Raw genomic sequence first — 17046 nt, forward strand, 5'->3', positions numbered from 1 at the left:
CATTTCGCCTGAAATTCTTTTTTACACCAATAAATCCAAGCACATTTTAGCAAACCAGTCTACCTTTTGTTTTTGACTTTTTAAGTTAAATTCCAAGATCCTTAAACCTGTCTTTTGGTCCATTTGAAACATGACATATCACTGGCAAATAAATGTTCACTGAACTTTTAGATTTCAAACATCAACAACAACTGGCAATTAAATGTTCACTTAACATTTTAATTCTATGACAAGGAAATGTAAAACGTAAAATATACATATATATCATATTCACCAGTACAGGCCAGGGTTAATTAGAAAAATATATAAGAAAAAAAAAATATATATATATATATCCATCCAGCACACCCAAACAAACTGGCAACATTTCAGACATTTGGAGAGAGGTAGTGAGGAGGTTATTAGAACAACCACTGTGAATTTCTCATCTGTCTGGCATTACAATGAAGGCAGAGTGCCATCCCAATGTAAAACATTCAAGAGAATGTGGCACTACAGGAAAGTTCCGTCAAATGGCCTGGGACACACACACACACATACACACACACAGTCCAGACGCGAGTCCGTTGCCAAAGTTTAAGTGGATGATGCGAGTGTTCCATGCATATTTGATGATGTTAATGGGCCATCAAAGCTTGATTCGATATTCTTTTGGGAGCTTTGTCTTGTGATTTGGACAGCGCAGCTATTGGACGACATGTTTGTTTCATTGACAGGTCACAAACAGTCACATGTGTGACTCTGTCCTTCTTAGTCAAATACAATGGAACCTCGTCGGCTATCTTAATGCTCATACACAGTGCAAAGCGCCTTTCAAGGAGAAGCCTGAAGGTTTTCTGTAAGACTAGCTGCTGTTTGGATCTCTTCATAATTCCCTTCACAATGATTGGCTGAGACTGAGTTCATTTTTGTGAGAAAATATACAAAATGAATCCTTGCACTTAATATTTCATTTTTCACTGTACATCTCAATGCATGTAAAAGATACACCCTTCAACAACAAAAGGTTTGAACATTCAAAAAATACGGTGTTTTTTTTTTCTGTGCAAAGAGCTCTATTAAAAAAATGCATTCAAGGACGGCACAAAACCAGTGACTAAAAAAAACAACATTAACCATTGAGCACATACTTTGCGCATATTTAAAGTGGCATTTTTGTCATACATCTGGTTAGGAAGTGTGTGGTCCCATGTGCCCCCTCCAGTATTTAAGTTGCCCATCCCTGTCTTAAGAGGAGGTTTGTTATTGAAGTTTTATGAGTTGGGGATGATATCGTAAGTGTGTATGTCATGTCTGCCTTAATTCTTATGTGTGTAATAAAATGATCTGGAAATTATGTCCTAGAAGGACTACATATGATGGAAAAGAGTGACATTGCTTTGACTGTGTGACATGGACTTGTCACTTATAACAAGTAACAATCAAAAATGATTTTAATATTTATATTTTAAGAATGAATTGTATTGTTTGCAAGTATTTTGGATACATTCATTAATTACTGAATAAATGAACTTTTCGACCATATTATACTTTGTAATTTACTGAGAAACACCTGTATGAATGTAACATGTAGAAAATTAATATGCATATTGCAGTAGTACAATGAAACCTTTACGGTCAATCACAATCAGATTCAGATGGCTGAAAGTGTTTTGTAAACAATTCTTACAAAAAATAATGGAAATGGATCAAATAAGTTCCAGGAAAAAAAAATGGTGTTAAAACCTGTATTACTGTGTAAAGGCAATCACAAATTCAAAGTCAACCCTCCAAAAAATTATCTTCAAAAATGATCTCTATGATCCTCCACTAGTAAAATTTATTTTTAAGTTAAGCAGCAAAATGCACCCGTATTTAGTCATCTCAGGGTGTGGCCATTTTGTCACTTCTGTCGACTGAAAATGACATCACAGTTGCTCAGGGCTCAGGTGCATTTTACTGCTTAACTCATATTCCACAGAAGCGATATTAATCAGAATGCTGTGTTTTGAATACAGGAGCTGCATATAACATAATATTGTAAAGAACATTTTGGGGTTGACTTCTGCTTTAACCGTCATGCAAGTGAAAAAAGATATTGACTGATGAAAAACACAAACTAAAAAGAAACCTTTATAAGTGAAACTATAAATTATTGTCAAAGTTCACACCCATATTATTTTTTCCTTCAAGATGCATGCATACATTATATGTATATATATATATATATATATACATATTATTAATGTAAAAAAAAACTTCGCTATACACACGCACACGAATGCAAATGAGAGTGTTAATCAGTTTAACTTCCAATTCCTATTGAGTATGATTGTAGTGACGGGCTTCAGTAATAATAATAATAGTAATTTAAAAAAACTGTCAGCTTCAGTTATTCCATCGAGCTCCATTCAAATAAGTTGGAATCAGTTCACTGCATTCAAATTGAATCGAGAGGCCATTAGAAATGTGAGCTGACAGTACGTCACTTCACGTAAACACATTACAACCCTCAAGATGTACAACTCAATCTGCCTAAAACTCATCTGATTACTCCTGAAAGTACAACTTCCTTATTCGAATGCATTATTAAGATACACACTCTATGACTTTTTAGAAAGGTATTTTTTTTTTGCATGCTTAACATTGATTCAAGAACATGCAACGTTTGCCCGCCGGATGATGTCAGTATCGAGAAAAGCCTAATAAATTGTAGTTGCCACCTATGTCCGTTAGATGTCGTCCTTGTGCAGATGAGTATTGTGAATGGAGGTAGACCTTTTACCACCCAAATCGGGAGCGTACATACCTCTTTTTTGTTTTTGTTTTATGTTACAAACGTATTTCCTCATTTGAATTACACAGAAAAATGCAGAATCACAATAGACACTCACTCTATATTAGGCCCTTCGTTACAAATATAAGCAATGTATTTATCATGGGGCTTCATACGTAATATGTTTGATGTTTTTGAATATTGCTGACTCAGTATGTTGTATTAATGCAAACAATAATAAACGTATTGTTTAATCAACAAATAGCTAATAGTGTCAGTTATTTTGCAAAAGTAAGATTAGACAGATAGATAGATAGATAGGTAGATAGATAGATAGATAGATAGATAGATAGATAGATAGATAGATAGATAGATAGATAGATAGATAGATAGATAGATAGATAGATAGATAGATAGATGGATGGATAGATAGATGGACAGACAGACAGACAGACAGACATGGATGTATTAAAAAAAGACATCTTAATTTCTGTTTTGTTCAGTTACTGTGCAAAATTGGCTTATATGAAGATATAAAAATAACAATAATGATGATATCATTATTGGTAATTTAATAATAGTAATAATGATATTAATCTTAGATAAATAATAATGGTAATGTAATAATCGCTCTCCTCCTTGCATCATCATCATAATTGTCTTTAAATGATCAGAATTGCTATATATATTGGCTTTTTTTTTTTTCCAAAATTGGTTAAGATGTGTATATTTGTTTAATTGGGATTGGAGGGTCGTGCTCGGACGTGATGACATCAGAGCTGCAGCGCGTGGGACCCTGCAGCCTCTTCACTGCCCCCCTCCCTCTTCCTCCTGGCCTTCCTCACTCCTCCTCCTCCTCGTGGACGTCCTGCCTGCAGTCAGTCGGGGTTTGTCCCAAGTTGTGAGGGAGGCAACCTCGGGACGGGCCACTCACTCCTCACTCCTCACTCCTCACACACTTCATCTTTTTTTGCGCACCTCCAGCTCGCCCCTTCCTCCTTCCTGTATGGTGGATATTATTTTCAGCTCTTCTTTTTTGGGTGATATGGGGGATCATTCCAAAAGTAAGTACAAGGGGGAGATCTTTATTTTATTTTTATTTTCACGGTGGTGGGAGGAAGGAGACAGGCATTTTTGCAAATGATGCAATAATGCGTTGTTCTTTATTGCAGTTCCTACTCCATATATCGCATTTGCAAAAACGTGCAGAATGCAATTCGATTCTTGGAGGAAAAGGTGTCAAAAAATGACTTTGGTGCTATTGTGCTGTGCGCAGAGAAGCCAGGATTCGCCATGTGTGTGGGATGCGGAAGCCAGATCCACGACCAGTACATCCTGAGAGTCTCCCCGGACCTCGAGTGGCACGCAGCCTGCCTCAAGTGTGCCGAGTGCAGCCAGTACCTGGACGAGAGCTGCACTTGCTTCGTGCGGGACGGCAAAACCTACTGCAAGCGAGACTACGTCAGGTAATGCGGCGCGAGCGGTAAAACGTACAAAATCGCGTCCAAACGGCATTCGAAGATGTTTATTTGTTTGTTTGTGTCCTCCTACGGGCCGCAGGTTGTTCGGCATCAAGTGCGCAAAGTGCAATTTGGGCTTCAGTAGCAGCGACCTGGTGATGAGGGCCCGGGACAACGTTTACCACATCGAGTGCTTCCGCTGCTCGGTGTGCAGCCGCCAGCTGCTGCCCGGCGATGAGTTCTCTTTGCGGGAGGACGAGCTCCTGTGCCGAGCCGACCACAGCTTGCTGCTGGACAGAGGCTCCGCTGGAAGCCCCGTCAGCCCCTCGCACAACATGCACTCCAACAGAGCCATGCACCTGGCAGGTCCGACAAGTTACCATTACATCGACATTATACTTAGGACTACTTTTTAGACATTTATTATTATTTATTTTTTTTAATCATTATTAATATTATTATTATTAGTAGTAGTAGTAGTATAGTAGTAGTAGTAGTATTAAGGCACTGTGCACTTATATTTTTTAGTAAGCTTCATTAGATGCATAGCCTACCTCCTGTATTTTTATGACACACCCCAGTTTTCAAAATACGTTCCTATGAATATATCTCCAGTACGTGCACATTGACGAAAAACCTGTATTTTAATACTTAAGAGAGTGGCAGTGCTGTTGTTGTCACAAAAGGGCCTCGCGTTACAATAGTAAACAACATGTTGGAAAAATAAGAAACAAAAACATTGAATTGAAATGCATAAAAACATGGTACGTAAATTACAAAAATAAATAGATCCAGCGATATCATTTTAATTTTATATTTAATATAGTGCATACTTGTACCCCCCAAAAATAGAGCGAAATTGAGGTTGCATGTTTTGGTATGATTGTTATTAATGTTTTTTAAATTATGATATGTTATTTTTATTGGTCGCAGTTTGATAATCTGGGGGGAAAAAGACGTGAGCCACGTGAGCAGAAAATGCGACTGTGATTACATACATTTAAATTAAAACAAAGTCTTATTTAAATAAGATAGGAAAGATAAATGTTAACATACATCACAGGATTTCCCGGTCTGATTTTGTATTGATATATGAAGCTTGTGGTATGATTCGTATTTTTTGTTGATGTTAATAATGTAGTGTACTTTTAGTTTCACATTTTTGGTCAACAATATTTTTCAAAGTGAATTTTAGATGGGGAAAGCATACTAAATGTTAAAAATAGACACGTCGCAAAAAGGAAATTACGGTAAATATTGTTCAAGAGTAAATTCTATTCTGCACATTTTGACAGCCTGCGTTGGACTGCAGGCTAAATTGTCATAATTGATCCCATTAAGGCGAACCTCCTGTACCGCTGTCATTATCTGAATAAGCTGCTATTACGCGTGCACACGAGAGAGTGCGTGTGTATGAGCTAACTTCAGTTTTTACACACACGCCTCAATCTTGAAAAATTAAACCGCGCGGACTTTTTTTGTGTGGACATTATCGACTATACGCTAAAGCAAGAAAAAAGAAGACTTTTTTTTCACATTTAGTGTGACATTTCTATATCGACTATATACCAGGTAAAATATTTGTAAAGCTTAGTGCGCGTGCGTAAAGGTCTGTTCTAGATTAGATATGTAAAAATAAATGCCAATATAAGATGTAAAGATGTTTTTTATTTGTACATTTTCACATATTACACGGCGCACAGTAGTGGCTCTCACATGCGCCTCAGTCGCGAGGTTGTTGGTTCGACTCCGGGCTATTTTCCTGTGCAGCGTCTGTATGTTCGTTCCAAAGACGTGCAGGTCTTTGACTCTAATTTACTGTTGACTCTAATTTAACGGACCTCGACGCCCCTTTCCAAGCAGAGCCGGTGACGGTGCGGCAGGCCCCGCATCGCAACCACGTGCACAAGCAGTCGGAGAAGACCACGCGGGTGCGCACGGTGCTGAACGAGAAGCAGCTGCACACGTTGCGGACGTGCTACAACGCCAACCCGCGGCCCGACGCGCTCATGAAGGAGCAGCTCGTGGAAATGACCGGCCTGAGCCCCCGAGTAATCCGCGTGTGGTTCCAGAACAAGCGCTGCAAGGATAAGAAGAAGTCGCTACTCATCAAGCAGCTCCAGCAGCAGCAGCACAGTGATAAGACTGTAAGCATCTTCGTAAGTCAAGCGCGCTTCCATTACTTCTCATGAGCATTTTTGTTTGTTTGCATGCCTTGTCTTTGGTGTCAACTCAAGCGATCAGATATGCCAGCTGCTTCCTTCTACACAAATAAACAACGTAAAGACTGAGCGAACAAAACAAGAAAATAGGTTTTACAGCAAACCGAGCTGAAAAAGTCGCAACAAAAACAGAGACGTTTGTCAGACAAAACAAGGTTATAAGCGTTACAGTCATAATCATGGACCATGTCAGTTATATTAAAAAATGTAAGGGAGTTGTGCATGGGGGAGTTGTATCTGACAGTAATTTCTAAGATTATAGATATTTTCTACAGAGACCTCATGTCATACATGTTTTCTACATACATGGACATATTTAACATAATTACAAAGCATTGACCGGATTGAATGAAATGATTTTGTTTGACATAAAAGAGGAAATAGATTTGGTGTATAGTGGACTCTTTATTAGGTACACTCTGTGCATTGGATTATTATTTAAAAAGTATTCTAAACAGTATTTCAGGCCCGGGCCACATTTATTTTATTTTTTTAACGAACAGATGTGTCACATCATTTGTGCATGATGTAAAATTTAATTTGGAAAAAAAAAAAAGTTAAAAAAAGTGTGTAAAATAGTTGATTTTAATGAGAATGTAACATCATTGTATTATTTATTAACCATTAAATTCTAATCAATTAACCAATTATTTAATACATTGTGCTTAATAATTAATAATAATAATTTTGGAACATACATCTTAAATTGGTTGTTCCTCCATTTTATTGCATTTTAAACTACATTTATTTAATGAGATTAGTGAATTTAAAAAATATATCGCTGGCATCAGGCCAAAACCTCCTAAATCACATTTGGGTGAATTTCATATTCCTTCAAAAACGTATACTATTGGTCAGTCCACACAGGTGGGTGTTATTTTTACACATTATTGACTAATCATAAGCGTTGAAAATGGCTTGCCCTCTTTCACGATACAATGCTAATGGATGAACAAACTTGCCATTTTTGGGTTCTCTTGAAAAGTGACTGTTATGGAGGTACAAGGTTTTGGCCTGACGCCAGTGATATTTTTTATTTAATCAATTTTAGGGGAAATCAACAAAATGAATGCAATAAATATTACAGGGCTCTTGAGAAAGTAAATGACCGTGTTGCGCGGATTCAAGAAGGGAGTGGGCCATATGTAGAACCTGGGCCATGCTTTTGCCCACCATTGCTCTCTCTATAGCCACTACAGCCTGGTCATAATGTTGAGTTTCAAAAATGTTGTATTATTTAAATTGTGAGGCGGTAAAAACATTACAGACAGTTGCATGCTGTGCAAAATATAGATTAACAAATAAATACATGACATAAAAAATGATTAATATCACTCTCATGACAGAACGGTCTTCTAGTGGTTAGCATGTCCGCCTCACATCTTGGTTAGAATATTTCATATTTACTCACGAATGGCTAACACTGCAAGGGAAACTATGCTCCGTTTTTCACAAATTTGATGTTTATGAGATTACGTAGCCGCACAGTGTAACAGTGGTTAACACCTCTGCCTCACAGTTGAGAGAATCTGGTTTAAATCCTGGTTCCAGCCTTTCTGTGCATTTTGCATGTTCAGCCCACCCTGTGTGGACTTTGCTGCTACATTTCAAATTCATGCATGTTAGCTTCATTGAAGACTAAAATGCCCATCAGCCCTGAATGGGAGTGGGAATGGCTGCTTGTCTATAAATACCCAGGGATTAATAAAGAAAGGGTGCAAGTGAACATTATTGTCATGAGCGCTTTTACGTCCAGGAATTAGCCTGATGTGTTCGGTAAACAGTATTGAACTTCCACACAAAAATAAGCTATAGGAATACAAAACAGCATGTGAACTGCAAGTCAGTTTTGGATGTTGGAAAGAATGGAAAATAATTCCAAAAGATTTGGAAAGTGCAAAAATATATAAAACCACATTTTTGTGTGGGTTTTCTTCCGTTACTTCGGCTTGCTCCCACATTCCAAAAACATGCATGTTCAATTCAAGATTTCTAACTTATTCTTAGGTGTGAATGTGAGTGGGTGTTTGTCAATTGGTGCCACTATGATTGGCTGGCACGCACCTCACTTCTTCACGAGAAAACGGAAAACAGTTATATCTAATCGTGTGGCCAGTAGTGAGTCTCAAAGCCCCCTTTACACCCCTGGCCTGTTACACTAGTCAGCAAATGTTTCGTAGTAATTTAAAAGTAAACTTTTCCAGATTATTTTTTATTTGCCCTGATTCCAAATCTGCGCTCATTTTTTTCCCTACAGCACATCAGGTTCTCATAGTATAAAAATTCAATAATATAATGTGCACTACAGTAAAATATTTAGTAGGGCCATGCACGAATCGGTGGTGACTCGAATTGAGATGTGAATTGGCCGTTATAAATGAATGCACAATCAGAAATTTAGCAAAATGTGACGCACGCTGTTCAAGACCCAACACCCCGAAGTGTTTGCACATGTATGGGGATGTTTAACCAGCTAATGAGCATTATTTTAAACTGCAGCAATCAGTCAATAAAGCCCATCTTGGCAGTGTATCAACGCCTTTGTCGTTACTTCGCTGTTGGCCTCTCACCCCGTGCTAGCTCGAAAGGAGTTTGCAAACTTGGACGCTCGGCTCTATTGATGTTAATCTTATTTTAGCGCTAGCTAGCTAGTACAACAGAACACAGATGGATTTAAGACTTTACCAAAAGGGGCAAAAATAGTTAACATGGCTGCACGGCGGCTGCATATATGCTGCCGATATGCTTTCAAAAAAGTAAGTAAGAAGCTATGGACAACATATGGTGTAAATAAAAGTGCTATGCTGTAGAAGTGCACTCCATTTACCATTATGACCAAATTGGACTTTGGACATTTTTGGGGACTATTATGGCATGTTTTTCTGCAAAAGTTATAATTAATTAACCATTCGAATGGATTTGGGATTAGGTGGTTAAATGGTTAACAAATATGCGACTGCAGATTTGATTGCTGAATCCAGGCTCTAATACTTTTCATATTTCTGAATTAAAAGCTAGGTTCAGCAACAGGTGGAATTTTTCCGAAAACGTCACAGCTATATAATATGAAGCATGGTAAAATCTGCATTGTCCAAGCTTTTATAGGTCAAAATCAAAACAAAAAAATGTGAATATCTCAAAAACAGGATGTACTGGGAAAAAAAGGAAAGATATTTTTCAAATCAGATTAAAAAAATACACCCTTAAAACCGTTGCGTCGTCACCCCCAAAATTTGGTCTGTGTTGTTTGTGTGTATACGTGCATGTGCATGAGCATGCGCATGTGCATGAGTCATTACAGCTTTTTCTGTTACCTGTATTGACCCATTACTTGGGTCAATTTGACCCAACTTTGGGTTGTTTGGCACAAAAATAATAGACCCAGGGAGCGGTTCAGTTCAATTTGTGACCCGCGTTGGGTTAATTTTGACCCAGCAATTTTAAGAGTGTACATTAAGGGACACATGAAACCATCTCTGATTTTAGCTGTTGACCAGTGCTATTTTCCTGTGTCACTGTTCTGTACAAGGGGTCCCTAATGTCTGCACCTGCAAAGGAAAATTTGGAATTTTGAAGAACTGACATTCTCAACAATGTTTTATTGAACTGGCATATTAACAAATAACATTTGTGATGCAAAGGTTGATCGAGAAGTCCCCATTTGCTGTCAGTAGCTTTTGTAGCCAGACGTTAGGGACACCGCGTCTAAACAGCACTGGTTGATCAGTGGACTATAGGCTATGTTTTGGAAGCCGTAACAGCGGCGGGAGGCCAACAAAGGGAAGTCGGTAATGCTGCGACCAGACAGGAGTGTGAAGCTTAACACACACATCTCCCGCACTGCTGTGTTGAAAGCAATTGTCACTGCACAACCACTATTTTGCACATCACAGCAGATGCTGGAGCTGATGGTATCTAATTATCTGATTGCAGGATGCTGTGTTGCTGTATGAAAAGCATGTACAGTTTGTGTCAATACCTTGCTTTGCTGTGTTCTGGCTCGATATCATGAAAGTGCCTTTGATGTCTTATCACAATCACTCATTTGTCAATTGACATGAACATGTCGCAGAACAGACGATCGATGTCAGTGGCCAAACATTTGAACGGAAAGTAAAAAAATGTTCGGCATCTTTGTCCGGCACACAGCTGTGTTAACTACAGTGTGTGTAGTAAGTGGTTAAATGGGACAAAAATACATAGTTTTATCTTCCAGAGCAAGTTATTTCATAAAATCACATGAAACATTTTGTATGTGTCCATGAAATTGCTGTCCACTCTGTCACTATGGGCTAATCGGCCCTTTAAGAACCACTCTTATGTTTTCAGTGACATTTTGACCTGCAGCCTTTTGTCTTTCTTCAACGGAGGCTGAAAAAGTGGATAGTTGCAGAGTAAATATTTGCACTTGTGTTTTGTCTCTCTCTCTTTCATACAATAAATCTGAAATTCAATGTAAAATCTCATCTTTTGGGGTGAAATGGGGACATCTCAAAGGCACTTTATATAGATATTGACTCTCCAGCTCTGATGCGGCACTTTTGCACAGTCTTGATGTGAAAGGCAAAACAATACATATTGATTTCTAAACGACCATCAGAACCTGCAGGGCCTGACGGGAACGCCCCTGGTGGCCGGAAGTCCCATCCGGCACGAGAGCACAGTGCAGGGCAACCCGGTGGAGGTCCAGACTTACCAGCCGCCTTGGAAGGCCCTCAGCGAGTTTGCCCTGCAGAGTGACCTGGACCAGCCTGCCTTCCAACAACTGGTGCGTGGCTTCTCACCTCCATTCTATCTCTCTCTCTCTCTCTCTCTCTCTCTATCTATCTATCCATCTATCTATCTGTCTATCCGTCGGTCCGTTTTTTTGGTCCACTGATATCTAAATATAGGTCCTTAAAGAATACAACTGAGCAAAATGTCTTCGCAAGATATTTGAGATTGAGTGGTAGCAAAGACACGTCCCAATACTTTTGCCCATATGTTGCTCGACTCTCTATTATGGCCTTTAAACGTGTTGTAAATGCATATAACGTGGCTCAATAAATTAGATGATGGTATAAAGTTCATTTGTTTCAGTGGTTCAAGGAAAAAAAGTTGCCTATTATTGTATTGCCAATTGCATTCTTGGAAAGTATGTTGCAGAATATGCAAACTGCTTAAAACGTCACTTAATCAGCAACTATGTTCAGTATATTTGACTAACATAAAATAAAGCATGAAAACGAGTTCAGTCAATTTGCTTTACATTAAAATATATATGAATACCATATATTTTAAAATATATTGCATGTTGTACTGTATGAAATTGTATTTCTTGATTTGCATTTGTGGGTTACTTGTGGCTTGTGTCTGCAGGTGTCTTTCTCGGAGTCAGGCTCGCTGGGCAACTCGTCCGGAAGTGACGTCACATCCTTATCCTCTCAGTTACCGGACACCCCCAACAGTATGGTACCGAGCCCGGTGGAGACGTGAAACTATGACCTCCGCCAAGGCACCCGCCCCCTGCAAACGTTGCAGCATGAAATCCTCCTCCTCAATTCCCTCTTGCATGTGAGCAGCTCATCACATCGACCATAATAAAGGAAAAGGATTTTTCTCCTTTTTTTTTTTTTTTTCTTTGGGGGGGATTCCCAATCGTGGAGGGGAAGTTGGATGACTAACTGGCGATGTTGCATGAAGAAAGATGTACAGAGCCTTTCTGTGTGGATATACCGTACAAGCAAACCTCCATGATGAGACTTGAACACTAGGAAACACTTCCTGAACTTTCGTCACCTTCATTGTGATCTTTTTGTGTCATTTTGTTTCCTCGACGTCTTTTTGTTGTTGTTTTTTTATATGTATACGTTGGACTCTTTGTCTTACGCTGGGCATGAACAACAGAGAAAAAAACAAAACAAAACAAGGAGAAAAATGGCAATTTATTCGTGTTGTAAAATACAAGCTTGTTTGAGCTCCTCGAACAAACAGAAGAACTAAATTATTGTTATATTATTTATTGTTAGGAGGGCGATTCGTAAAAGGAATATTATGATCTAAATAATAATAAAAAAAATTGAATACACAAGTACGTGTCAGTGCAGCATTCATTTGAATTGCGATTTTTTTTATTTGAATTGCCTATTTAAATTAAACACATGAATTTAAAAAAATATATTTTTGCATTTTCCACCCATCAGCAAAACGGAGAAAACTCCGTGAATGCTCGTTGCTCCTGATTGATCAAGTCAGGAGCCTGCCTTGAGCAATGTTATATATCACCACCTGCATTTTGCGTTTTGCCTCCTCGTGACATCGTGGGAGCTGGCTGTCCTTTTATTTTTGTGTCCACTAAAAAAAAAAAAAAAAAAAAAAGAAGCTTGCTGCTCTGTCCAGTTCCTCTGGTCTGCGCAGACGGCGGCCAACGCGGCTTATCTGCTTCTGGCATCAGCTGATACACACTCAACTGAGACCGACAACAAACCCAACACGCACACGTGCGCACACACGCGCGCGCGCGCACGGACAACACACAACTCACACAGACCCTATAAAGCAAGTCAAGGGAGCAGCCTATCGCCTCCATGGTTTATTTTACTCTATTTTTAATTATTGCACTTTTTGTTTATCGAAGCGAGTATTAAAAGGTCGTCTTGATGTAAAATTAAAATGAAGCACGCAAAAAGCAGGAATGCCTCAAAAACGGCGTTTTAAATTGTGTATGTATGTATATATTTGTATTGAAACAATAATTTACGTATGTATTCAATAAACCGCCGTAAGGGAGATTGAAAAAAAATAATCTGTGTTTAAAGGCGGTATTGAAAGACAGAGGGTAGATAAGAGACGTGTAATTGGGCTCCCCAAAATAAGATAAATCAACAATGCAGCTGGATTAAGATAAAGCAGATAAGTGCAGAATAACAATGGCGCTTAAAAAGCAAAGAATGCAAACCTTGTTCAACTGTGCGCGGTGGTGGGCTGCAAACAATTCCACAATTAATTGCAAACAATTTATTATAGATCTTTTAAAATGCTTTTTGATACAAAAAAATGCTTCAATTCTTTTCTTAAAAACATTTTTTAATAATTTTAAAAAATACATCACATTTATGGATTCTAATGGCAACAGCGTCTATTTCCCCCTCAAAGCCAGCCACGAACAGATGTTTTTCTGTCTTGATTTAAAAAAAGGAACAAACACGTTTTTTTACATCAATGAAAATAAAATTATGTTTTAATGTCATGGGTTTATTTTAGGCTTGGCTGCAGTACTTATTCCCAATTTAAGACCACGCATGATAGAATTTTACAAATACACTTAATTTTTGTTAACATTTAAAACATTGTTCTTGGAAAAAGTATCTACATTTCGTGAACGTAATTTTAAAGACCCCGTGAGGCTTTATGGCTATAGTGCCTATTTTCACCTTCATTGAAAAGCAACAACAAAAATATTTTTATGTACTTCCACCTCAAAATCAATCAAACAGATACAGTCTAATATAATGCGAAAAATTATATTTACTATACTATATTTCGAAAAATCATTCTTAAAAAATAGTTTATGGGTTAATTCATGAATTGGGACATATTGTGCATTTAACAAATAGGCTATAGTTAAAATGCTTGAATCTGAAATCAAATTACATTTAATTCAACTAAATTGTTGAGATTAAAAATGGAATGTTAATCCGATTTGATCTTTGGTCCATCAGTGGGTGTTTCCCCTCATTGACGTGGAAAAAGAAAACGGACAACAATTGGGGGGCGCACGCAGTCACACGCACCTTCATTAAATTGACTTATTTGCGCAATGTAGCCTTCTTCACGCCCGATGACGTCGTTTCAACGTGCGCGCGTTCCCGCGTCTTGTTGGAAGCAGACGTGTCAGTAACACGGTGACGTCACTACGTCATGAATGATTGAAGGAAAGAGGCACCGTTAAAGGTGTGACGTCATCCTGTCATTGACAGCAGGCGGTGGGTAATTAGATCACCTCAAGATACACACACGCGTTGCCCGCTTGATTATGTCAGAATCATTACATCATTCATTTTTTTGTCAAATATTGCATTCTTGAGATAATTTACTGGGGACTTTAGCAGTAATAAGGACATTTCGTATTCCCATATGAAAAAAAAAAGAATATAGTTATTGGCAATATATGTGCATTGATTTGTAAAATGTCCCCACATTTTTTCAAAGTGCTAAAACCCGTTTAATGGAGGCATTTTACATTTTACTTAAACATTTGTAGCATGGTCTTACATTTGTGTTATGATCATTTATAAATTGTATTACCTTGAACACATCGGAGCACATGCGCTGCAGTGAGGTTTCCACTTATTTGAATGTATGAACCCAAACAGAGACATCATGCAGCTCTCTGCTGTTTGACTGTTCTGACCAAGCGCTTTGGGATGTGCACTTTAAACAGCAGTTAAAGCAGACTCATCTTATTATTTGCATTCATAACCGAGCCATTTAGGGTAGCCATTTCACAAAATATTTCATAAACTATTGACAAACCTATTGCAACATGTTGCGACTATCCTTTTGTTTGTGTTACGTGTGGAGAGAACATGCTTTTCATTGACCAGCCTCTGTATGAAAAACCATTAAATGAATCAATACAGTGACACAAACAGCAAGACAAATGGGAAAAAAAAAAAAAAACATCAGTAGGTTGTTAGACTTTAGTGGAGTTGCTAAACTCATATTTGCAATTTTGTTTTTTTTGAAGTTTTCAAGTAACAAGGAAAAAGACAATAATTTCAATGCATGAACAATCTGAGCCTTGGCCTGGAGTCAACCTTCGCAGATTAGCTAGTGTAACCTGCATGACAGCAATGTACACAGAACCCCCCCCCCCCCCAAATTTTTAGCAATCACTTTGGTAATTTTTATTGATATTGTTACTTAAGTTAAAAATTACTCAGGCAATTAGGCAACTATAGGTTAACTAATACCACAATAAGACATATGAACATACTGTAGAACTTCGCTGTTGTCGACAAACATGGTTGGGGTGGTGTATATATATATATATATATATATATATATACACACACACCAAGGCCTATCCTTAAATAGAAAATGGTATATTGTGATTTCTTAGGAATGTTGTAGAAATAGAGATTTATAGAAACAAATGTGTTGCATGTTGATAAACAAATGTGTTGCATGTTGATATTTATCTGTTTCTTACCTTCACCATTGTTGATGATTGTGAGAAATCCTTTATATAATCCGTGTCTTCACATCTAGATGAATGTCGTGAATCATTCATAATAACATAATTTGAGCAAATGTGTTATTTCAGAAGTGTGTATCACACTGACTGGCTTGGCATAATTCAGTCCAGTTCCCAAGAAATAGCTCTCAGTTTCAGAAAGGTTGGCGACCCCTTTTCTATTCTAATTCCTCTGTTCAGTGTTTTTGATTCCTCTGAGGTTTTGCTTAGTATTTCGAATCACATGGCTCAAATGCTATCGGGGAACCGTATGTTGGCCACCGCTGCATTTTAGATGGTTTGTGACAACAGTTTTGAAAAGTAAAGTTTGTGCTCCACAGTGACCTTGGTGGTCCTTAGGGGGGCCACCAGCAGAGAGACAAACTCTCCTGGGATCATCCTGACAGGCTGACTTAATGCAGCTACTCAAGTGGGAGCTTTTTTTCCTCCTTACTTTCAAAAAGGAGAGAATGCAGGCAGAGTATTGAACCCAGTGGAGAAGCAAGAAGTGTATGTGCAACCTACTTCTGCATGTCACACGTCTATAGACTAATAACATGAATTTGAAACGTAAGCTTCTATTATGGTGATTACATTGTAGGTAGAATTTTTCCAAGACACGCCCACCCCAGAGCTTCCTTTTGTCTTACAGTTTTACTCAGTCACTTTGGTACATTTCTCAGGTCAGAATTGAATTCTCCAAAGTAAATTTTTGTGTCACTGATCATGTCAGTGCCATCATCAGAATGACAAGTTTTTGTGTGATTGTGTACGAATGAGGCAGTCAAATTGCTTAGTCATGTTGTCGATATAAACTCAGGAGGGATGTTCTGATGTCAACTGCTGCTTAAGTTTTGATGGCAAATTATTCTAAATTGAAAGTTGCAACTTTGTGTATGTGGAAAATTGATTGCAAGGGACTGGGCAAGATTCACATTTGCTGGCTGAAACCTTCTATGTGAATATTGGGCTGATTTCAGTCCATAGACATGGGTATGATTTATTTATTTATTTATTTTTTTTTACACATTATTGATAAATTTAAAGCAGGGGAGTGCAGAAGGGGGGTTAACGGGGCGAGGGCAAATGGGCATCCACCTGGTGGGGGTGGGGGATCCACAGCGCTGTCATTTTCTCTTGGATTCATTGTCAACTATCTTTAAGGAACCAACAATAAACAGTGTATGAGAAGAGTGCACAGTTATAAGATGCAAACTCCAAGGTAAAACAACAAATCTTCCCCTAGGATAAAAAGGACATTGAAATAATCGGTGCCGCTGTCTGGTAATGGTAAACAGAACAAACACTCAGTTCTAACATATCGTCACGATATTAGGGTCCGAAATCTTAAATATTAAACGTGTTCAATATTTACAACCAAAAATCTTAGTG

General features: G+C 38.2%; 1 protein-coding gene across 5 annotated transcripts; it reads left to right on the forward strand.

Moving 5' to 3' along the window:
* Window positions 1–3611: 3611 nt before the first annotated feature.
* isl2b (ISL LIM homeobox 2b) lies at window positions 3612–12507 on the forward strand. Of its 5 annotated transcripts, none has more exons than XM_086025526.1 (6): window positions 3612–3819; window positions 4032–4221; window positions 4316–4581; window positions 6076–6374; window positions 11038–11205; window positions 11796–12507. In XM_086025526.1, the coding sequence occupies exons 1-6, from the start codon at window positions 3762–3764 to the stop codon at window positions 11910–11912; spliced, it is 1098 nt and encodes a 365-aa protein (XP_085881652.1). In that variant the 5' UTR covers window positions 3612–3761; the 3' UTR covers window positions 11913–12507. The 5 variants fall into 5 exon arrangements, with proteins under 5 accessions (XP_085881652.1, XP_085881654.1, XP_085881655.1 ...); XM_086025528.1 differs by having other exon boundaries at window positions 11047–11205; XM_086025529.1 differs by having other exon boundaries at window positions 6076–6362.
* Window positions 12508–17046: the final 4539 nt, after the last annotated feature.

Source organism: Filicampus tigris, chromosome 3 (assembly GCF_054856515.1).
Source record: "Filicampus tigris isolate MCC_2025a chromosome 3, RoL_Ftig_1.0, whole genome shotgun sequence".
Classification (NCBI taxonomy): Eukaryota; Metazoa; Chordata; class Actinopteri; order Syngnathiformes; family Syngnathidae; genus Filicampus; species Filicampus tigris.

Excerpts from the sequence above, each read along its gene's own strand:
- isl2b (XM_086025526.1), top strand. The coding sequence starts at position 3,762 with ATGGTGGATATTATTTTCAGCTCTTCTTTTTTGGGTGATATGGGGGAT. Across the intron at positions 3,820-4,031 it reads TATGGGGGATCATTCCAAAA|AGAAGCCAGGATTCGCCATG; the intron begins GTAAGTACAAGG and ends TGCTGTGCGCAG. Across the intron at positions 6,375-11,037 it reads ATAAGACTGTAAGCATCTTC|AACCTGCAGGGCCTGACGGG; the intron begins GTAAGTCAAGCG and ends AACGACCATCAG.